We start from the raw sequence: 24,826 nt of genomic DNA on the forward strand, positions 1-24,826 counted from the left end.
TCCAGAGAAGAAAATAAAATTCAGGAAAGTCATGATACAAGTGTTTCAGGAGTGGGTACCAAATCTGAGTTTCCCCATTCCCACCCAGGTATCCTTGCCACTGAACCACACTGTCCCAACATGATGTTGTTATTAACTAATGAATGACCTTAAAAAGATCACTCCTTTTGCCAGATGGGCTCGTGGACACTTCTAGTCTAACCCTAGTATGTATTTCAGAGTTGGGGAAACTGGGAACCAGAGAAAATAGTCATGCCTTAGCTAATGAAAGCCCAGCTGGGACATAGGACTTCAAAGTTTTCTTTAATAATAATGATGCCAAATAATATATCACTACCACTTGTTCAGAGCAGAGTTAGGAATCTGAAACCAGGACAGCACCTATTCTCCAAGTTCTGTGCCCTAATGACTACCCTGATGGAAATAGATTGTAACTCATGTGATAGCTTTGATAGTGGTCACCTAAGGTTCTATGTTGAGAGGGGCTCTGAGGTCGGTCACATTTGGTCTCCATGTCAAAGAATTCTTTGAATCATATCCATGCCTACCATGTGTATAGGAAGGGAAGCTGGTACCATGAAAACCATGTGTTAAGTATCCCTACCCCAAAGTAATTCCTGAAAAAAAAGGCATGATTGTGAGCAGAACTCACACCATTTATTGAATGCCTACCTGTGCCAGGCACTGGGTCAGCATCCTCTGTGTTATCCTCTTGTGATCTCCATGGCAACATCGTGCAGTGGGTACTGTTAGCACCATTGTCAGAAGAGGAACACTGAGGTTAGGAGAGGTTATGTGACTTGCCCAAGGTCCTGCAGCTAGGAAGATAAAAATCCTTAGATGAGGCCAGGCACCTGGTTGCACTGTAAAGATCAAGGTGTGCAATCAGTAGATCAGGATTTTCGCTCCCTGCTCTTCTGCTAACAAGCTACATGGCATCTGACAGTTTGTTATCAAATCATGAATCTCAGTTTCTTTACCTATAGGAGAAGAGCACAGCTAAGGTATGACTCAGGAACCCTTCCATCTCTGTGCCTCTGATCTTTCATCCCACCAAGACTTTGGTGGGTAGGGAGGACAAGATCACCTACCACCTCCACAAGGCAGAGGGAACAAACAGTGAGACAAGAATTCTGCCACCCCCGTGTCTGCAGAATCTGGCTTTTAGTACCCATGGTAGCCCAGCGCTTCTTGGCAGCCCCGACCCAGAGTCACTTAATCTTCCATCGACAGTTTAATTAAGATGTGTGAAGGGCCGTGGGAGCTGCAGATGATAGGAGAGATCCAAGAACAAATACCCCGAGCAGGCTTCCAGTCGCCCGTGCCAGTCATGCTACCTTTGCATTCTTGGAGATTAGATTTCCCTGATAGTCCGCTCTGAGTGCCTGTGAGCACAGCCTTGGCGTCTGGGGTACTGGGGTGAGGCTGAGAGGACATATTAATTTTCTACATACTGTTGCCCAGAGGGTTTCTCAGCTCAGCCTGTCAGCAGCCCAGATCCCTGCTGTGTCCATCCTGTCAGGTCAAATTGCATCTTGCAATTGCCCCGCTGTGTATTTTGTTGATTTCATGCCTGGAAGATCATCTGCAAATCTGGGTCGGAATCTGTACATTTCACTATTTCTCGGGAAAGAATATTAAATACTTTGGCGATGCAGTGATTGATCTTGGGCATTTCCTCCCCTCACCTTGGAATCCTCCCTCCTAGTTTCCCCTTTTTTTTCTTCCTTCTCATAAGGACGTTGTGGCTGAAATGCCTTCACGTAAAGAATCAGATATTTCAAGCCAGCAAGGGACTTAGATATTACTATGTCCAAACTCCTTATGAAGTAAATGGGGAGAAAAGGTCTAAAGAGGAAGGATTTCCTGTGGAGCCAACCATGACTTAGAAGTAGAACAAAACTACAACCCAGAGCTCCTCACACCCAGGCCAGGGTTCTTTCCACTTTGTAAACCTTACTGTGAAACAAATGATCTAGCTTATCTAATGATGGATTATTAAAACTAAAACTCACCATACCAAATGCCTCACTCCAATTCTCAGTGACTATTTTCAGTTGTTTTTTTTTTCCTCAAGACCTAGAATTTTTCTGAGCCCTCAATATCCTTATAGATCATTTGTTTCAAGTGTCAATTATGTATCCATAGCTTGCCAGCACTTGATGTTAATTGATTGTAAGGAAATAAACCTGATACTTGTGCACAGAAAAATGAGATATTGCGTGCATATTGGTAATTTTATAATAAATAAGTATTCAATCTATTTTTCACCACTTAATTTTGTAGGTTGTATGACTCTAGAAGTAATTTAAAAAAAAATTAGTTGTCCCTTACATGTATTTAACCCTTGTCCATTCCCAAAACATTTTCAAAAGCATCTCTAAAATGCATCTACCCCTTGGGAAAAGGACACTTTTTAGAAAGAACATGTGAGATAAGAGGACTGACCTGCGGTCCTGGATCCTGATTCTGAGTAACATTCAATGTGCTCATTAGATTCTCAGAAAGACCCCTAGGTAAGAAGACTTCCTTTTTCTCAGATAGTTTCTATATGCTCGAGACCTATGCACAGGAAGACATGACTTGCAGTCTGAGCAGTCCAGCCTGGCATTCAGTGAGTGACCCATACGGTGTGTCCTATAGGAACATCAGCCCTCATAATATTGAATTTCAAAGTGACAGCCACACATAAATAGCCATACAGATCAGGACCACTGGGAAGACTTTTGCTGAGCAGCATCTCTCATTGAGGATGGGGACCTACATTTTTGCAATCTCTGTATGTGATACTGGTACCCACCAGAGGTTAAGAGCTATTTCCCTTGGAGCCAAGGTGGTCTCTAAATACATAGGATTCACTCTGGTCTATGAAATGAGAAGGAGGATGTGGCTGGACAGAACCAGTTACCAAGAGGAGTAAACATTCCAAGTAAAATCCCAAAGGACAGAAGGCTCAAGGAGAGTTAGAGGAGATGAGGAAAACAGTTTGTCTAGATTCAAAGCCTTTTGAAAGGTAAATGGGTCCCAAACTAATCACTGTATCAGGGAACAATTTACATTCTGAGGTCAGGTCTTGCGACATAGAACGACTACGACTTTATTTCATTATTAGAAGACAGCACTTAGGGGGAAAACAAAGCAGATTGCACTGATATTCCACTCTCTGCTTCTTCTGGACAGTATAAATGTAGCCTTACTCAATAACAGATGGGCTCTATAGTGTCTTTAAAAGCCAGAGAGGGACCCAGGTGCTTAACTCTCCCCAAATTTAAGAAAAATATAATTACTCCAAAGTAATTAAAAGATTCTGAGCTACGCTGTTCATTCTGTATTTGTAAGATATTTGTACTTTGGAACCTACTGGTACTAATTAGTACCTTTTATTTTGCAATCACTCATAATTTGTTTCTTCCAGAGCTAATCTGGCTCATGAATGTGTGATCAAACCAGACTCAGTTCTTCATCAATATGTGTGCCGACCCCCCTCCAAGTGCAGCTAGCACCTAATTCTGGCTTTGTTCCTGTCCCCTCCCCCCCCCAGAGGTCTAAAATTGCCGTGTTCGAGAAGATGTGGACATACATGAAATCAGCAGAACCATCCGTTTTTGTGCGGACCACGGAGGAAGGGATGATCCGAGTGAGGAAGTCCAAGGGCAAATACGCCTACCTCCTGGAGTCCACCATGAATGAGTACATTGAGCAGCGGAAACCCTGTGACACCATGAAAGTGGGAGGTAACTTGGATTCCAAAGGCTATGGCATTGCGACACCCAAGGGGTCCGCCCTGAGGTAAGTAGCCAAGATCTGCTTCCTTCGTACTCCCTCTCCCTCCCTATCTCAGGAATGAGGCTTCTGTGTCTGCCACATGGCTCCAATGCCCAGTGCAAGCTGTCAAGCCAGCTCTCCTTCAACACCTGTGGGCATGGAAGATTCCAGCCACCTAAGATCTTCAGCCCTGAGGTTGGAAATTGACCTGGGGGCCTCAGCTTGCTATGACTGTCACTGCCCATATGTTCTTCCCCATGCCTCACCTCCCCCCTCCAAGTGTGTTGACTGCCCATGAACCCTGTGCTTTTGTCATGTGATATGTGACACTCCATCCGTGACCAGATACCCCTGCATCTAACTAGGCCATGAACAGGGCTCTCCAGCAACCTGGATTCTCTGACAGGAGATGGTTTGTAATATTTGTCTGGAAAGAAACAAACACACTGTCCAAATGAAAAGTCCAGTAGTTTGTGTCTTGAGATTGTGGCCATGGAAATTGAGGTACCACCTAATGAATAGCACCAAATTAATAACAGCATGACTGCCTACCTGGACATTAGTTTCTTCAGCAAAAAGGATTTTATGTTCACATAAAGGAGCTTGATATTCATTCCAAACAGTTGAGGAAGAATCCTGTACACTTAGCGTCTGAGGAACCAGATTGAATTCTTAAATTTACTATTGATTGTCTTGCAGGAAGTAAGACATTTCATCTCTCAGCCCTGAATTTCCTCATCTGTAAAGAGAGGATGATCTCCTTAGTCCACAATGGTATGAGTTCAAACAGGAAAGTCTATGTAGACGGGAATTGAAAGGACAGTGTGAAGTCACCTATGAGAAATTGAGTCATCACAGAGGGATTCAGTCATTCAAAGGAAGGATAGCATTCCAGAAAGAGTGGAAAAGTTTAACAAAGGATGCAAAAGGACCCAGAGGTGTTTTTTACCCACGTTGACATGACATCCAGGGCCACTCTACCTCCACTTCATTCATTTCAGTAATATGGTGCCACCACATTGTTCTAGGCAATAGGATAGTAGCTGGAGCTACAGTCGTGAGCCAGACTTAGTCCCTGTCCCCATGGAACTACATAGTGCAAGAGAGACAGTCATTAAACAGATGATTACTGCTTAATGTTTAATGACATCATGAGAGACACCAGGATGATCTATAAAAGTGGCCCTAAAAGGACATATATTCCCAGCAATGTGGCATAACAAAACTCTCACTATAAAACACCTGGATAAAACACAAGTTAGGAAAACTTTAGGGCCAAAAGGAAAAGAAATCAAAACCATGAGTTATTTATTCTGCGACTACCCTAAGCAGGGCAAAGTTTTACATTATGTGATAATCTACATGTGCAAGAATCAGCAGTACTACTAAAGGTATAAAAGGCATTTTTAAAGGAAAAAATGTCATTAAAGATCAGACATATATGATAAGATCTGAGTTAGAATTTACAGAATAAAATTTTTTCCTTGGAAGAAATTTCCAATGGAAGGTCTAACCCATAAATTGGACAAAACTTAAGAGAGAATTAGCCTACTAGGGGTAAAATCAGAGAAAATTCTATGGAATATCACATAGAGAGTTTTTTAAAGTAGAAATGACAGCAACAAAGTTAAGAAACATGAAAGAAAATCAATGTGCTGTGTATTCCAAATGGAAAGAGTAGAAATAAGGCAGTATTTAAAAGGAATTTTCCAGAATTTATGGAAAAAACCCTCAGAGTTAAAAACTGAGTATCCATCAGGTTAAGTACATGAAAATCAACAGCTGATTCATTTAAAACTGCAGAAAAATAAATACAAAGGGAAGATCTTAAAGACACCCACATATAAAAAAGCCCAATCTGGCCTACAGACTGGGTGGAGTCTGTCTGGGAAGACTTTTCAAGGATGCTTTTGTTTTTAAATTTTAATTTATGTGTTCTAATCAGTTATACATGACAGCAGAATGCTCTTTGATTTATTACACACAAATGGAGCATGATTTTTTACTTCTCTGTTTGTACCAAGAATGCTTTTTTCAAATGGCTGTCTGACATCAATAGGAGTCAACTAGGAGAAAGTAGGAAGGGCTTCCTGAGAGAGAGGACAGCCAGCATGCACGAACTCCAAGACCAGAAGTTATGGCTCAATTGCTATACCAAGGGAAGAACAGTGCTCCCAGAACATAGGCAAATAGGGGGAGAAAATGTGAAGCTGAGGACGGAGGATGAAGTAGGAGAGAATTTTGTAAAAGATTCTTGTAATTATTTAAAGAGCAATGCAAATGCATTGAAGAATTTTATGTAATTTAGTGTAGACATGGTTGAATGAGACCCAATGAAGGGAAACCGAACAGCCTGGTATTTGTCAATCAGACATTTCTTTTATTCCTGGAAGAACTTTAAGGACTCTGTATAAATTTAGGCAAAGTTTAAAGAGGATTCAAATAGCAGGGTCTTTTAAGGAAGAGATTTTTATAGAGAAAACTTAAAGGACATGGCCCTATAAAGACCCAAAGTACAGAATGAGTTCCTAAAGGCCCAAGAATAGTAATAATACTGCAGTATTACTGGGAGTTTTATAAGTCAGGGACATCATTTGATATAAATACTTCATTTTAAAGTTAAGAAAACAGCCGACTACTTCTACAACTCCCTCTCACACACAGGTGACAACTCAGAAAATATTGCAAGTTTCAGCGGCATGAACCTGGAAGTTAGGTTATCTGCTCTCAAAAGACTTTCCACTATAATAAGAGCCATCACTGAGTGAGCCCCTAAGTGTCACAGGCTGTGGAGGTATTCTTTCTTCTGGCTGCCCTGAAAAAGCTCCAGGTTCCAAAACAGATCACCCCATTCTGCCTCAGAAGTTCAGAAACATCTCTATGCAGTATCATTGTCCCCATTTTACCGATGAGCAAACAGAGGGACAGTTTTAAGTTACTTGACCAGATTGACACAGCTGATAATGAAGGAGCCAGATGTCAAAGTCAAGCATCTGATTCCAGAGTTCATGGCCACACCTTACTGTAAAGTTGTGCTGAGCTTTCTGACTTACAGCTTTCCATTACAACAGGAAAATGGACTAGGGCCAGGTTCTCTGTACCCATTCACATGGAACAAATCATAACCATCAACTCAAAAGTGCAAAGAAGTCCACTCAGAGCTCTGAAAGCTCAAGATGATAGACATGCACTTTTAGACACCAAACACAGCTTTTATGGGTTTTCCATGTGCAAGAATTCTTCCTGGGGTAAACACTGTAAATAATTCAACTATAAAAGAAAACTGTAATTATTTTTCTTACATCCCCGTAAAATACACAGTGAGCCAGTTATTGATTATGAGACAGAACAAGAGAGAGAGAAATGGAAAGAACCATGTTCCAATTACAGATCACTGATGAACAATTGGCGAGTCAAGATATCTGACGGATGGTCACGTTTTCAGACCTCTCCCAGTGCTCCTCTTTTCTCCAGTGGCAAAACTGATAACAGCCATGGGGCCATTATAACTCCTGACTAAAAAATAGAAGTGGAGCACCCATCCAAGGGGGCCTTGAGTTTCTGACTTGGGAAAGTCCCTCTCATCTCTATGGGATCTTATTTCTCTTATGTGCATTAAAAGGGATCATTGTTTAGCCACCAATAGTATAGAGGTTCCATGAAACATACCATCAAATAATGGTGACAATGAACACACACACACACACACACACACACACACAACCAGCCAGATTTCCATCATACCTTTGCCTCACCCCCAAATGGTGCCATTTCACCAAAATGTAGTCAAAAAAAAATAATAATAACAACAACAAAAAAAAACCCTAACAAACCAAATGCTATGTACACATGTGCCTACTCCAGAAATCTTACATGCACTAATTTGATCCCAGGAAAACATTTTGCAGGGATTTTTTTTGGAAAGAAAGAAGAAAGGTAAAGGAGCCACCAAAACTTACCCTAGTCCCATTGAACAGGAGGTGCATGCTTAACAATGGTTTGAAGAGGAAGTTGATATTGTTTTTCAATTAATTTGAATTACAGAAAATGCCTTTTAAGATACTGTTCTGCCATTCACAACACTGCAAGGTATTTAGAAGTGTTTATGCTCTAGAAATGAGCCTCAGGATGCTGTAGGCACTGTGACAAACTTCTCTTCTACTCTATAATAAAGTCAGGGCTATTGCAGCCTCACGGGCAGATGTTCTCCAGGCTTACTTCCTGTGCTTGCCTCAAAAAAGGACCTTCCTGGCCCTCCTTCTCTACTGCTTGCTCTCTGAAAAGCCAGACCTCACCACACCTGGGAGGTGTTCTTCCTTCCGACTGCCCTCCACAAGCTCCAGGTTCCAAAGCAGACCACCCCGTTCTGCCTCAGAAGATCAGAAAACTGATATCGAAGGCCCAAATGTTCCTCTAAAACTTGCCAAGTCTACTTGGCAGAACCCAGACCACAGTCCCCAGAGAGTGTTAAAAGGCTGTGTTAGTGACAGAATGATTTTTTTTCTTTGTCTCTTCTGCTCTGGAAACAAATACTAAATGAAGTGAAGTGTTGGCTGTTGAGTTTCCATTTGGACAGGTGGTGTTTCTTGGAAGCAGATGCTGTTTGTTGGCCGTCACTGCATGTTTGGGGTTGGGCGAGGGGCTAAGTTGTGTTTCAGAAGCCATCAGGTTGTGGATAAAGACCTGAGCGGCCAATGCCAGTCACTGGGGAAAGGCTTTTGGTAAATCCACTAATGATGATCTATCGGCCCCTTTGTTGCCAATTAAATGTATCTGCTGGTCTCAACTGAAGTCTCTTATTATGATGAATAAGTCCTTCAGTGAGAGACATGTGTTCAAATTTACTAAGTTTGGGTGCATGGCCCGTGTTCTATCAACCCAAGAAGGTATCCACACCCAACTGGCCTCAGTTAAAGTCTCAGCTAATGATTCTCCATAGAATCATCCACCAGGACATCAGTGGATTTACAAAGAGTTGTTCCCTAATCATGACATTGGTCAAAGTCTGGTCTTTAACTGTGACTGTGGTTATGTGGAGTCTTCTCTGGTCTCTGTGATCATGACATGTTTGTCTTCTTTCATGTGTCCTGTCCAAGGCAGACGTATGGGCCAAGGGGACAGGAGCACAGTGCAACTTCTCCCTTCAGCCTAATGGGTCCTGGGCATTGAGGAAGGTCTGAGACCCACTCCCTATGCTCTTCATTTAGCTTTACAGCTTCACCTCTGAACACTTCCCCACACAAAGCCCTGTGCATAGACTGCAAAGAGGGGTTATAAGAAATGCAACCCCAGCCCCTTGCATAGTCGAATCCAGCTCCTGAGCAGAATTACACAGATCCTCATCATTTTACCAAAATGAAAAGTGTCAACATTAGAATGGGAGGATTTGCAAAGGTTTCATGGCAGAGGTAACATCTGAGATGGGTCTTGAAGAACTGTGATAGATGGCAAGTGGGGAGAAGGGAACAAAGAGGGCAAAGGCAGAGGTGGGAAAGATGGGGCTCAGGTTCAGGAACAGCTGGCTTATCTGTATTGATGAGAGAGTACATTAGGAAGGACAGGGGGTTAGCTGTAGTCCTATGGTGAAGGATCTCAAACGCCTCTGCATTTCTGTTTGGGTGCAAAGGCCATTGAGGGGACAGTCAGGAATTAACCATGATCAGGCAGGCTTCCAAAAATAATACTATGGCAGTGGTTTGCAATGAGAATCAGGAAAAGGAGAGGGTCACAGGCAAAGAAGTCATTTAGAAGGCAACTGCAGTCATCTTGATAGAGGTTCATGAACATGGTCATGGGTTATAATGAGATGAGGACAGACAGAAGAAGTGATAGACTCCATGTTCATCACCAGTCATAGCCTTCATGTTAAAGCTGGGAAGTTTGGGAAAGGAGTCTGTTCCATAAACATTCTGGGATGTTTGTTGCCTAAGAACTGACTAAGTATGAACTGCCACTGACCAAGACGGAAAAAGGGAAGATATGAACTTTACTTCCAAAACAGAATGACTGCTGCCCACTGCTGAGTCAGGCTTCTTAGGATCGTAGCAAGAATGATACAGGCTGCCAATGAACTTCTCCCACCTCCAGCTGCTTGGATGGTGTTTACCTGTATTCGTTTTGTTCTTTTTCTAAACATAATATCAGCTCAAAAATGCTCATCAACCATTTAGCCTCAGTGGCATTCCCAACTGAATATATTTTTCTCCTGCACACAACTCTACACCAGAAATCCTCTACCAAGGACTGCTCGTCTATATAGACATTGGCTAAAAAAAAAAAAAAAAAAAGTGAGAGGAGGAAAGTTTAGACTATGACTCAAGGATGATATATCATAAGGCTTTTGAGGAGAGGGTTCTCATTTTCAGGGTTTGGGGGTCTCCAAGTTGCCCCACCACACACATACACTGAAACCAGAAAACAAGTGTATCTTCAGATTGGCCATGTAGGCCTTCTCTGAACATCTTTTCCTTGCCTAGCACAGATCTGAGTGCTACAGAAGGCTGTAGATTATTCTCCTCTTAGAGAATCACATTGACCCAGAAAATAATTGGGAAATAAATAAGCAAGTGCCACTCCTACTCTGGGAGGTGTTCAATCCATTGCTCTAAAGAACCCTCCCCCAGCTTCACAGTAGGTATCAACAGTGCCTAAGGAAGCTGGTTTAAAATGCCCCTGTCTAGTCCCTCATTCCTCAGATTTCCTCTAACAACTTGATTTTGTGGGACCAGGTTGAGACCCAGGAACATCCCCCAGGGGGTTTTGCTCTAGGAAAGAGGGATAGAAAAGTTTAGGGAAGAGAGATGGGTGAGTGGTCTGAGGAGACAGAACAGGAAGCCCTCAGAAAGAAAGAAAATGACTAGGATGGGAAGGTATCAGGGAAGCTGTGGGGTGGTATCCAAACCATAATCCCTGGACTCGAACAGCCCCAGCCAGGTACAGGGCCCAGCAGGATGACCTCCCTGGGTAAATAACAACAACTTTATAAGCCTCTGTTTTCTTATCCGTAAAATTGGAATCATAATAATTCTGTGCCGTTGCTTTGACAATTTGGTAAAATAGCATAAAGTGCCTGTCACAGAGGATACTCATTAAAGTTCATTTTCCACCCCTCTCCTCCCATTAGACCTACCCAAAAGTCACTTCGGAGCCAAATTACTTATTTTTCCTCCTTTGTAAAATCAACTGTGTTCATCAGAAATCTACAGAAGCCCCACCCTCACCCCTCACCATCCCCCCACACACACACACTCATTGGCTATATTAGAAATAAAATGTCTCTCTCTCTCTCTGAGAACAATCTGTGGTCCTCCCCCACAGAGAACATATAAAAAAAAAACTCTAATATTTTCTCCCTCCCTCCCACCCTCACAAGAAACAGCTTCTCTTCCCATTGCACAGTACTGGTGCACAGCCTGCTGCTGAGGATAAATACAGTATGTCCCAGGGAAAATGACAGTCCCTTTCAATTGGTCCTTGCCTCCTGATGGGTAGCCAGGGATGCTCGTTGTCATGGTAACCCCATGAACTCTCTGACCCAGGTCAGGCCTGATCAGAGACAGAGGCCTCTGAGCAAAGAGACTGGATTTGCCCACGTTTTCAGAAGAGCTGGAGAAAAAAGGAAGAGAGGGAGGGAATGGGGGGGGAGGATAAAAAGGCAGAGAGACAAAAATGGGGAGGGAGGTTAGGAGACAGGGGCTGAGGAAGGGAGGAGGGCAGAGAGAGAATGTGTGCGCGTGTGTAGACTGGAGTTTTGCCAACGAAGAGCAGCATCAATACAGCAGCTTTCTCAGGTGAAGACACATGGGATGCATTATAGAGAAGACCCAGAAAGCTTCCTAGGATACTGGGGCAGTGGTCCAGGAGGAAAGCCTGGCAGAGGGGTGGCAAGGGCTTGATGTAGCATTTTAATAGTATTAAGGATAAGATTTATTGCTAATATTTATTGAGCATTGGCCATTCCAGGCACTTCTAAGAAGAATTTGATGAGCATTATCTTATTTAGACAACAAAACTGTGACAGTAAGTTCTCATCATACAGTTCAGGAAACTGAGGCATAGGAAGGTCACAGAACACCTCCAAGATGAGCTGAGCTGGATTTTCAAATTGGGTAGCCTGATTCCAGGAATTCTTCTCAACGACTAGGCAAGAATGGCTTCTCAAGGACACAAGGAGGGAAGTGTGAGGAAGAAATGATTACCCAGAAGATAATGATCATTTAGTATCCAGTTCCAGCAGGTGCACGCACACACACACACACACACACACACACACACACACAACAGCACGCAGACCTACCCAGCCAAAACAGAAATAAGAAGCCTGAGATTCCAGGAAGGAAAGCTCTGCCTGAATTCCCTAGGGAATCCGGGAATCCTCATTTCCATTTGGCACATCTACATTTGTGGGGCACAAGCATGCCCTCCAGGATCAGGGTCATAGCACTGATTCACATTATTCCATGGACCTAAAAATGGAAATGGGTACTTCCAGCAAGTATGAAGCTTTTCTTGCTGATCCATGACAGATTGAACCAAGAAAACCCCTCAGGAATTTTATGCGCTCCCAAACTATATACACCCTTGATTCCTTTTAGCAATGAAAAGAAGATGATTTTAGACTGGGGGTGGGAAGGGGAGATTTATGTCCATTTCACACCTAAAATGTGCTAGGCAATACACTCAGGGCCCTGTGGATGTTCGAGCATGAATCTTCTCACCTTTTGCTTTCTATTCTATTGCTTCCTTCTCATAGGTTAGGAAACTGAGAGTCAGGGAGACGGTACTCTGTCCATATTCTCAAAGGGATTTGAGGGAGGGGACTTAGGTATGAACCCCGACTCTGAAACCCTCCTTCTGTTCACAACCCTGCCTCTGTGCTAATGGAGGCACCCATCACTGCCTCTGCACCTTCTAAGGTGGCCTCTTTAACGCTTCCAAGGAAAACATCAGGTACATGAGACACCAAGTGGCCTCCGAAGCCCAAGCATTCCCTCTTGAAGAACTAGATAGGCTGGAGCTCCACAGGGCTAATTTATTTTGCAGGATCCTGGTAAAATCACAAAGACAAATGTGCATCTGGTCTTGTTAGAGCTCCATTTTGATCACAGCTAGCTGAGAAACACGTCAACAGCAAAGCAACACATTAGAGAGAGACAGAGAGGAGGAAGGTGGCAAGCGCAAGGTGCAAGGATGGATCTGGGGAGATGAACAGCACAGGAAACGAGTGGCCTTTACCTAGGTGAGAACAGCAGCATGCAGGCTGTGATTTGCCCACCAAGGCACTGCCTTCTCCCTGCTGATATACAAATTGTATGTTGCCTTCTTTTAAGAGGCTGTTTCTGTCAAAAATAGCATCTCTTCCTCCCTCTCTCCCTCCCTCCCTCTCCCTCTCTCCCTCTTTCCTTACTCCCCTTCTCGTCAGCAACTTTATTTCAGATATGCTGGGTCTTTTGACTTTTCTAAGGCAGCGCCAGGAGGGGAAAGGATTGGATGGGCATCCTAGCTCTGCCACCTGGGGCCTGTCGGCTTGGAAAACAGATGTGCTTTAGTGTTGATCAGTCCTGAGTTCAAACCCTGCTCCCATATTTACAAGCCTCATGATATTGGGAAAAGGCAAGAGGTATGGGCTAGCCACCGATGGCTAGGGGTCTGAAGTCAGGGTGGAGTATGAATCCCATGTCACCAGTTCATAGCCAAAGTCTCTCAGATAAGTTCCTTCACCTCCCTAAGCTTTAGTTTCCCCAAATACAAAAACTGGAGATAATGCTAGCATTTTCCCAATGGTTGTTCAGTGATTAAATGAGAAGATACAAAGTGCTTAGCACGGTGCCTTGCACAAGATAAAGTGTCCAAGAAGTGTTAAATTTCATGATTTAATATCTCCGAAGATTAGTTTTCTCATCTTCCAGACAAGCTCTTGCTCTAAGTTTTGCGGTTGGAATAAAGTGAATCAATAATGAAGCCTTCACGGTGCATGAGGAGTTCTTTCTTCTTTTTCTTTTTCCTTTCTGCCGTACTCAACACTCACAACTATTCTGTTTGTTCGGGTTTCTGACTCAAATTAGATATGATTGGCTTCTCTGGGCAGACTACACTCAACCTGTCTTCATGGCAATGAGGCAGAAATTCCAAGATACCAAGAGGGAGATGTTCAGATATGAAGCTTTATTCCCATTTAGAGTGTATGCACAAAATGATGATCAGCTAACAGCCACATGGTATCCATTCATAAGCCTGAAAGTAGGAAGCTCCAGTATCTAAACAAGACAGGCAGTAAGTAAGGGATTACAGGTGGCCCCAAGTTGAGCCCCTGCAGGGAAGCTCTGGACCATGTTCTAGTAACATCTTATGAATGGCCCCACGGCCTAAGATCAGGTCTCCATAATCATATTTGATCACCTCTTCCTCGTGCACAAAGAGACAAAGGCCTAGGTGAATCCTTAACCAAAGGCACACAACTTCCTCCTAAAAGGTGGAGGTGTTTAGCCTGCAGAGTCTCCAGACCAAAGAAAGCCAGGCAGGGAAATTGAGAAACATTATTCATCCTTCTCAGAGCAAACATCTAGCAGGAAAAGAGCATAATGACCTCTTAATCATATTCTCTATTCCCACGAAATATCTTTATTCCTCTGGAGAAATGTTTAAAAAAACAAGTCCTTAGCACAAGTCAAGCCAGTCTTTTCGTTGCCTGCAACCCCACCGCATTTCCCCACTCCTATTTCTTTGCTTCTATTGCTTCCTTCTTCCCTCCCCCAATATTTTCAGGTATAGTTCAGTGAAGCAAGGGGCCACTGTCCCAGAAAAACCTCGAGGAGAATTGAGCATGAAGGAGACCCCCACTGATTGCTTATCACATGGACCACTTCCTACCTGGCCACTTCCATGGATGCAGTAACTGGATAAGCACATTGTCAAATCCCTTGCGGTGTCTGCAATATCTGATTCATGAGAACCATGGAATACTGGTCCACCAAACAGCTCATACAACCCAAATTAAGCCAACTGACTTTCAACCCATCCATCTCTTTGGCCATTGCTAGTAAACAGTAATGAAAGTTTATGACCGAGTGTCTTAATTCTACCTGCATTCCAAGTATAGTATTTTCAAACTGCTAAAGTATGTACTCTAAGAAAGCAAAGATGAGTGGATTACAACCACATTACTGCCAAGACTCATCTCTAGTGCTGGGACCATAACCTTTCCCCCACTGGAGGCAGGTAAAGTAAATTAGTGAAATGGAGCAGAGGTAAACCCTCTGTGGTTTCTTCATCATTAGTAGAGTCAAGACTACAGACAATACTTCTCTACTCAGAAACAAACCCACAATGCACTAGGACAAATAATAATGATAGCTCCTAATTGTTTTGCAAATCACATTTGCTAATGATGGCAAGCCTTCTGTAAGTCCACCTATGCATTCCCTAATGTATGTAATCCTCACAAGAATAAAGTTGATGCTATTAAGACTCTCATATTTTAGATAATAAATCAGTGGCACAGACAGGTTAAGTGACTTGTTAAAGTCACATAACTAGTAAGTAGCAGAGGTAGAACCGGAACCCAGTTCAGTTTCTATGCACTTACCCACCACCCCTTGCTGTCAGAGGCTCAGGGAGATCACAGGAAGTAATGGGGTCTTTGTAGCAAGAGTATGTGCCTCATCTAGAGGGGACAAGGGGACAGCCTCCTCTGACTTCTGGCCTAATATTGATATGTGGGAAAATTGCCAGATCTTCTCATTTTTCCGAGGAAATCAGGAATTGTAATTTTTGTGTGAATGATCCAAAATTTTTTAAGAGAGAAGAAGGAAGCCAGACGTGATGATGCAAACCTGTAATCCCAGCAACTTGGGAGGCTGAGGCAGGAGAATCACAAGTTCAAAGCCAGCCTCTGCAACTTAGGGAGACCCTGTCTCTAAATAAAATATATAAAAGGGCTGGGGATGTGGTTCAGTGGTTGAGTGCCCCTGGGTTCAATCCCCAGCACCAAAAGAGATAGAGATAGAGAGAAAGAGAGAGAGAAAGAAGAAGAGGAAGGAGGAGGAGGAGGAGGAGGAGCAGGAGGAGCAGGAGGAGGAAGAAGAGAAGATAGATACAGTTCGGTAACAACTAATCTTGTTATAAAGAGAAAGGGATACCATAAAAATAGAGAAATGAACAAATGAGGCACAGTAGAAAAAAAAGGGCTGAGGTAAATATCTTGCCCCTCCCCAGGATGAGAGTTCTAGGAAATCTTCCTGGGGGAGGCTAGTGTCCTTGAACAGATCCTTAAGCAGTCAGGAGAACATCTATGAGCAAGAGAGGTTATTTCAGATAAAAGCTACTGCAAGCATACATACAGTAGGGGTAAAGAGGAGATAACTCACGCATTCTTTTTCTATCTTTGTTATCATTGTTTTCAGCAGGGAATCATTTCCTCAAACAAAAGCTCTCACAGAATTACACTATAAAAGAAAGATACACATGGAGCTGTTGAAGCAAGAGATGAAAGTCTGCAGGTAGTGATGGAAAGAGGGAAGGAGAGAACATGGAAGGACTAGAGATACCAGCTCCAGCAAGGGGCAGGAGGCCTGGATGATCAGTTTTCTTCTCTTCTTCTGGAGCTTTTCTCTATCACTGGAGGAGATAGTTCTCTAGCATTATGACGTTGTGTATTTATTTTGTGTGAGTGTGTGTGTGTGTGTGTGTGTGTGTGTGTGTGGTGCCGGGGATTGAACCCAGGGCCTTATGCGTGCAAGGCAAGCACTCTACCAACTTAGCTATATCCCCAGCCCTAGACCCTGTGTATTTTAAGGCCTATATGAAAATAGTGTTCTGGCTGGCCTGCCCAGCAACCTCTGCACGCTGACATCTGCCCATCCTTAGGGTTAGCCCAGCTTTTCTTCCTTTCATTGAACCAGAGGTGTCTGAGATGGGACCAGCAGGCCAGCTCTCATCCTGAATGGTGTTTCCTCTCCCTCTGTTAATTGTGCAGAGACCTCCACTCTTCCTTCTGTTAGCTTTTGTCAAGTATCTGACACAGAGCTGTGTGCCTGCTGCTGCTGACAAATGCTTTTGCATTATGGAACCAGATGTGGTTTACTATGAGTTGCATTTGAACCATTGACACCTGCCTCTCTCTATATTGGGGTGGGCTGAGGAATCAGATATGCCTTAGAAAGGCTTTCTGTTTGCAAAATTCCTGCTGGGGGAGCCAGACTTCATGTCCCCATCCAGGTCTCTGAGCTATATTAGCTGCTTTTATTCATAGAATCCTAAAGAACGTTAAAGGGCCAGAAATATGTATTCACACAAACAAAACTAATATGCAGTTCAACTAACCCTTTTGGTAGATGTAAGGAATTAAAAACTATTCCTTGTTCAACATTTATGGAGCAGTTACTGAATTAGCTATTGAATTGGATTCAGGGTTCCTACACCGCCCCCCCAAAAAAAGAGCCCTCAGTCTGGTTAGAGAAGCAATGGAATGATAAGTTTGCTGTTAGAGGGTGCTCAAGTACAGTGGAACCAGAAAGAAGGCTTGATCCATTCTGCTTTGGTTGATTGCAAAAGGATTCCTAGAGTACAATGTGCATTCAAGGCCTATGAGATGACTAGGGTTCCGCAAAGCAGCAAGGTGTATTAGATAGAGCATGTGCCAACTCTAATAGGGGTCTTAGTGGTGCTTCCAATCCAGCCACCTGCATTTTCGCAGAATACACCTGAAAGGATTTTCCCATCCATCCTCTCATCTGACCCTCGGCCTTCATATAGCTGGGCAGAGTATGTAATTATTCCCATTTAGCAAACAGCAAAACTAAGCTACAGTTTGGGGGACCAACTGTCCTGGTTTGGTTGGAATTAAAGGCATTTCTAAGTTATGGGACTTTCAGTGTTGAAACCAAGAAAGTCCTGAATAAAATGCAGTGACCAATCACTCTAGCTAGTTGCATGGTCAGCCATATTACTTGATTAGAGGCCTTCAGATTCTTACCTCCACCAAGAGAGGAGAAATTCAGGTACTCTATATATGTTTTTTGTCTTTTTTTTTAATCCAGTTCCTTTGTGTTGTTTTGTAGAGTCCGAATCAAAGACAAGGCCTCTATCTGTTGGCTGAGTCACTATCCAGCTTTCTTTCTGTGCATATCACAGAACCGTCTGTTCTTTCACAATGCTCAAGAGGGGACACCATCTGGAATGTCACAGGTGGAGGGAACTTTTATCATACCTGTATTCCTTAAGGAGGCCTGGGAATGTTTGCATTTTAACTGAGTCTCCTGATGTAACCCCACTAACTCCTCATGTCCTTCTGCTTGGTCATGGTTGAACCTCTCCTGCTTTACTTGCTACCCTAAGATATTGGATCAGCAGAAGCTATGGACCCTCAGTTTTCCACCCAGTCTGTGGCTCCTCCGTCAGTTCACCTCACATGATATACATAGCAATGATGTCAGACGGACTGAAGATGAACAGGGCCTTTGAGATCATCCCTCAAAAGAGAGGTGATTAGGACAAGACCAGCGTCCAGGACCAGGTTCACCAGCACCCATTTGTGTCCTAGACACCATCACCCTTTTATCAGCCTCAAGAGGGAGAATGAGCTTCGGTTCTTGCTGGTGCTCTGATCCCCAGGCCCAGAACAATGACCCTGGCTTGGCCATGACAAAGGAGCAGAAAAATCACACCCAGGTAGCATATCTTCTCAAGACCTTCAGCAGAACCTTACCCTCCAATGGTCTATGTGGGAAGGACTGCCAAAGCCTGCTCAGCATGGGAAGAGGTATAAAGAGAGAAAAGAGGTGACTGGATCTTCATTAGAAAGAGGGAACCCTGAACCGCTGAGCTCCTGAGTCCCAGGGAAGGAAGAGTAAGAAGGATGTGCCTTGAATCCAGTGGGAAATGGGTCCCCTTCCTAGACCCCCTAAGTGTTCTTCAACTTCATTCTTCATTAGCTACTCTTCTGCTTCTTAGGGTAGATAGAGATTTTCCCATGTCAAAAGGGGAAAAAAAATAAGATGGAGTAGAGATAGTTGGCATTTCGCATAAACTTCATTTACTAAAGAGAAGGAATGTGTTAACATTGAAAAGAAGGAAGGAAATAATCAATCGTACATAAAGGACTGTCCTTTAAATGCAAACATTCAACTTTCTGGAAACTCACTTCTAATGCTCATCTTTCCTTATTTCCCCACTGATGAGTAAAAACTTCATCACAAATTAGTCCAGCTCATTGGACCATCCCTTGGGGAACCACGGGTCAGATCTCAACTTTTTTATCTTGCTCATGAATTCATTCCATGTTATTCCTGATGCTTATTCCCCCAACAGTGTCCCCCCAAATGGACACCTTTCAAGCAGCAATGGTCAAAGAGCTCAACTTGGCCATTATATTGAGCAGCAACCTGTGTTCCTATGGCTTTGTAACCCTGATCTCATTCTGCCCTTTGGTATCTCAGAGAATAAATCCAATCCCTCTTTTACTACCAACCCCAAGTTTACATCGGAGACCTGTTTGCTTTGAAGCCACTCACCATCTCTAACGGGGTTAAAACTGTTGACCTTGTCTATTCTTCTCATGGGAGTCTTTACATTTTTCATTTAATTGATACATATTTACTTCAAACTGTCTGCATTGTTTGCTCTCTGCTGAGTGCAAATGGGCTGCTGATCTGAGGCCTCCTGCTTAAAAACCTTCTATATCCCCTTACTTTTAGGTAAAGTGTTGATTTCTTACCATAACATTCAAGGATGCTCACGATTTGGATTCAGTTTTAATCTCTTCCTCCCAAAGGAGATCACCACACTCCCCAAACTCTGGGCTTCTGGTATTAAATCCCTGAAGATTTTCTAATTCCCACCTACTATCAGAAGACAATAGATGGGAAGTGATATTGGCTGAATTATATTATGTGCACATACAAATATGTAACAACAAATCCCATCATTATATAGAACAGTAATGTCCCAATAAAAAATGTGGGAAAAATTAATTTCATCATAATTATTGGAGAGTAATAACACAGAATTAGCTTCTCTCTTTTTGTTATTTTCATAACCCTTTTTTTAAAAAAAAATTTTAATTCAGTCTTTCATGAATTATTGAGATACTCTTCTGCTTGGATGTTAGAATGTACATTCCTTAAAGGATTATAACTTGTACCTTTTAAGTACCTAGCACAGTGCTTAAAACTTAATTGATGCTCATAAATACTTTGGGGAGTTGACTTGAAGTCAGCAACTCTTTTTTCCAAATGTTTTATATAATTCAATTGATGGCAAATACACACAAAATAGTAGTAAACCATGCAGTGAACTGTCTGCTAGGAGCCAAGAAGGAATGAAGGGACATCAGTGAGACATGAAATATTAAAGAACAAGTGGGGAGCACTGAGAGCAACCAGGTCTTAGCAGAGAAGTTAAGGAGATCAGCAAGCAGCCCGCACATTGAAGCCAGCAGAGGCACCCTGGTGGGGGGAGTGGGATGCTCAGCAGCCTGGTCTCATTAAAATTGAAGCTTTCTTTGGGGAGGAGAAGCAAAGCATGCCATTACAAGCTGGGTGGGACTCCCAGGGTCATTTCATCCAACCCTTCTCAGATGCAAGGTTTTGAAGGATTTGAAGACAGGAGTGGAAATGTGGACAGCTGAAGCCCACATCCTGTCCTTAGGATTTCGTAAATTGAGACCCAACTAAAACCATCTGAAATACGACCCTGGGGTACTTTTTCCAAACTTTAATTTTCCTGCAAATGTGTGATAATCAAGCTTATTCAGAGCACAAGTTTGGATACATTGATATCTAATGTGTAGGAAGACATCCAAGACCCAATCTTTACAAATTATGAATCCTCCAAGACTTCCAGAGATAATTCAATGATTTAGTGGTAGCTCCCCTGGATCTATCAGCTCCTGTGGCTGAAGATCAGGGCTCACTGGCCCCCTGCTCACTGGCCCCCTTGGAGAATAAATGCCACCACTAGGTCAGTGATTATAGCATCCTCTGCTGACCCAGGACTGTCAACTTCCTCCTACTGAGTATTTGTCTAAACTTGAACATTTTCAGATGATTCTCTGGCTGATTAGAACCACGCCTGGTGTTTTTTAGTTCGTTTGTTTGCTTTATGATTATTTTTCTTAGTGTGCCAAAGACAGGACTTGCTAAAAAGTTCCACTAGAGGTTTGTTTTATCATGTACAGCAACTGTTATAACCATTAGTGTTTAAGTCCTTTATAAGATTCCTGCAGATGATCTTTGCAAGTCTGTTTTTATATTCAAATTACAGGCTCTTGAGTTTTTGTCTCTGGCCTGACCATCTCCTTTGACCTCCAGATACCCGTTTTCTTGGAAGACTGGCATTTCACTCGCTATCTCCCAAGCATCTTAAATTTAGTATATCTAACACTGATCTCTTGAGCTTCTCCCCGACTTTAGTCTCTGTGATCTACATAAATGTGTCTGCCATCCTCCAAATTCTCAAGGAAGACAGTAACTTGAATCTTTTCTTTCCTTCATCCCCTGTAGCCAATACATCACCCAATCCTATCTCCTCTACCTCAAAGTATAACCTGAAGGTAGAGCCTCACCTTTGTTACCCAGAATCAATTATTGCCTGGGTCTCTCCACCAGCCTTCTAACTGGCCTCTATCTTTCCCATCTGCCTCCTCTCTTTAGTTCTCTCTCTCCTTTCTGAAATCAACTTGTGAATATAAAAAGGGTCTTTTCATTCCCTGGCTCAGACCCTCCTATCTCAAAATGAAACTCTAAATCCTTGACATGGTCCACAAAGTCCCTGCAAGCCTCTCCAACTTTATCTCAGTTTGGACCACCGCCTGCCTAGGATATGATCTCTTATCACTTAAATGTGGTTTCCACTCAGCTCAGCTTCAACATCAACTCCTGAGATGTACCTTCCTGAGCCACCTCTGACATCCTCTGTCAGTTCATCCTGATTCCTTCATAGCATTTCCATTTATTACCTGTTTCTCCAGATTGTAAGCTTTGCTAGGGTAAGGACCACCTGTCTTACAAATTAATGTATACCTAGCCCCCTTATGACACTAGCACATAGTAGCCACACAGCAATATTCATAGTTATCAGAGCGAGCTTATGACCAAGTACTAGTCTCCCACCCCATAAATGTAGAAGTCCCTTCTATAAAGATCCTGACAAATAATCATCTGGTCTCTTACTGAATGCCTCCTATCTCAAGGGACTTCCTTTTTCTTAAGAGAGCCAATTCCATTTTTCTGTTTGTCATCTTTTCTTCATATTGAGCCATAATGTAATGTTACTTTACCTATTGGTCATAGTTCTCCTTCTTAGTATCCCAAGTATAATTTTTCTCTGAATTCTAATGTTACCCTTTAGATATTTGAAGGCAGTTCTAATATTGGCCCTAAATCTACCTCTTTCAACATCATTACATTATATATGACTTTTACTTTCGTCCTTTTCCACTTAACACACATCAGTTTGGTAATATTCCTTAAAATTGTCACCTAGTATGAACCAGTCCAAAGGAGATTGGACAAGTAATTAAAGAAGGAAGATAATCACCTCCTTTTGTATGATACTAATATCTCTTATGTGTGTGCTGTGTGTGTGTGTGAGAGAGAGAGAGAGAGAAAGAGAGAGAGAGATACATAATTACAAACAGCATACTGAGCTTATCAAACTAACACTACTTCCTAGTCATTTTCTCTTAGACTTTTCTTCATCAGGTATGGAGTGAACTGTAATTAATAATAATTTATGAAGAATACCTAATTAACTGCAGTGGGAAACTGACTTCCACTTTCAGGAGAAAGGAAAAAATATAAGACATAAGGTCCTCTTAGGGGTTTTTGGCGGGTGGGTCTCTAAAACTCTTTCTAGGTAAAATCTTAGGCTCACTCTACATATTGTGCCAACTTTGGCTATTCCACATTTTTAATCCTGGATATATTAGAGCTAAGAAATACTTGTTGAGCTTCTATTATGGACCCAGGACATATTGTGATCTGTTTCACAAACGGGTATCTGAGGATTAGGGAATTTATTGACTTGGCTGATGGCACATCACTAATGGTGGAGCTGAGATATCAACTGAGGTCTTCTGACTCCAATTCAAGTACTCAGTTCCATGGTGACAATAATTGTATTGTTATTATTATTGATTATTATTATTTAGTGATAGTAGTAGTAGAAGTGAGTTGTTTAGATGAGACAGCTCATTGACTGTCTCTTCACTAATTCTGAGTTGTAACTACTATTGTCCTTTTTGACAGGTGAAAACTCTGTGGCTCAGATGGCTGCCATGATTATTAGCCTAGGGTAGTTGTAGCTAGTCAAAGTGGGAATCTCCCAGTACCAGGATTTGCATTCAGCAGAACTACCCCCAGAGATGGTCCCCAAAGACAAGTGGAGAATACAAACCCACAGGAGGCAGGCAGGAGGCTGGGACAGCTAGGAGAAGTTCATAGGAATGCTCACTTGCCTGGAATACCCAGATATTAACTGAAGTCTTTTTACTCTTTGAGGTTCAACCAATTCTGCTATAAATTTTTAGTTAAAAAAATGGCCATTCCCTTATTTACTTGTTCAAGCATTCTTTGTAAGTTATTAAAAATTCTTATTTTTCATAACTTCCCTTTTATGAAAAGGATAACTTTCTGATCCAGCAGGATTGAGCTTATATAAGTACTTATACAACATAGCACCCCCCTTACCAGGGAAACAGGTAATTTTTTAAAGCAAAGATAGTCTTACTTTTCTAGCCAGTTGTAATCCAAGCTTAAAGATTTTCCCCCAAAATCCTTCATGAATAAAAACAATAATGACACTAGTCATGTAGCACTAAAGTCAGACTTCTGGGACTCATCTCTGTGAATGACCCACATATACGTTCATGCTTAGTGAATTCCACCTGAACCTTGGGGAAGAGCTCTTGGTGACTTGTTCCTGGGTAGGGATGGTGAAAATGCAAAGCTGAACCCAAGATGTGGCCACTTCTTTGATTCTTCAAGTGTTCTTAATTTCGTTAAAGGTAGATGCCAGTAGATGGTAGTTGTTCTCTTTAAACACTTTTACTTAGCAAAATTAACCTTAACTCACACCTATATTCATTCTCTCACCCACAATTTCTTGTTTTCCTCATTTACAAAATCTAGGTGTCTGGAAACCACTGCTTAAGTATAGGCCCTTTTCTGCTATCAAGAACCCTGGAGTTTCCAAAGCTTCTAAGTATTTTTTTTTTCTTTTAATGTAATATTTTTAAAGGGAATACTTTAAATTCAATTCATACCTTTAACTTTTACTTTGGATATGTTGAACCTAACATTTTCTTGATAACCATCATGACTAATCACCAATGCCTGAACGCACATAACATAGGGTATTTTTCCAGAGCCAGAATAGACCCAAGATACCGTCATTTTTGCCTCAGGAAGGAGGAGAGAAGACAGAACCTGCTCTGGCCCCTTCCTTGCTATCAAGCAAGGAAATGGCCCACAGCGAGGCTCTTCTTATGTGCTGCCTTTGCTTTCCTGTCCCAGAGACATGGGTGTGTTACAATCGTGTGCAAAGGAAAATCTTTTACAAGGACTGTATGAGGAGCAGGAGAGCTAAGTGAGCACTGGAGAGGGCCAGACAGCACCCCCACTTTGGAAGGCTGTATAGCACAGTGGTCTTGGGCATGGCCTCTAGTCAATAGAGCTGAGTCAGAACCTTCCACAAGTTATGTACTTGTCTGCAGAAGGCAGGTGGCAACAAGAGGACAGCTGTATAGGGACATGAGTATTAAATGAAATAAAGCACATAAAGGGCTTAGCACAATGCGTGGCCCACAGTAAGCCCTCTGTAAAATGCTAAGACTCCAGTGATCATCCAAGGACCCTGCATATTTTCTTTACTCACTCTCTAGTCCATTGCTGTTAAATGACAGATAGTGAGTTTGCCAAACTGCTGAGTTATGGACACATAGGTGACAGTGCATTTAGATTTTGTTCATTTGCTTGTTCATTCATTCATTTGGGAAAAACAAAACAGTACTTCTTCTCCCTCACTGCCCTGTATTAAATATGAGGAGGGTCTAAAATAAATAAAA

The 24,826-nt window shown here is 42.4% G+C and overlaps 1 protein-coding gene across 4 annotated transcripts in view; it reads left to right on the top strand.

The window, feature by feature from the left end:
- The window catches only part of Gria1 (glutamate ionotropic receptor AMPA type subunit 1), a 303,637-nt gene that overhangs the window by 261,932 nt on the left and 16,879 nt on the right, over positions 1–24,826 (top strand). For all 4 annotated transcript variants that reach the window (XM_026388267.2, XM_026388268.2, XM_026388270.2 and 1 more), the window contains one exon: positions 3,542–3,789. In XM_026388267.2, coding sequence (XP_026244052.1) covers positions 3,542–3,789 — 248 coding nt within the window. The remainder of the gene's footprint in view (positions 1–3,541; positions 3,790–24,826) is intronic.

The sequence above is a fragment of the Urocitellus parryii genome, chromosome 1 (assembly GCF_045843805.1).
Source record: "Urocitellus parryii isolate mUroPar1 chromosome 1, mUroPar1.hap1, whole genome shotgun sequence".
Taxonomy (NCBI): Eukaryota; Metazoa; Chordata; class Mammalia; order Rodentia; family Sciuridae; genus Urocitellus; species Urocitellus parryii.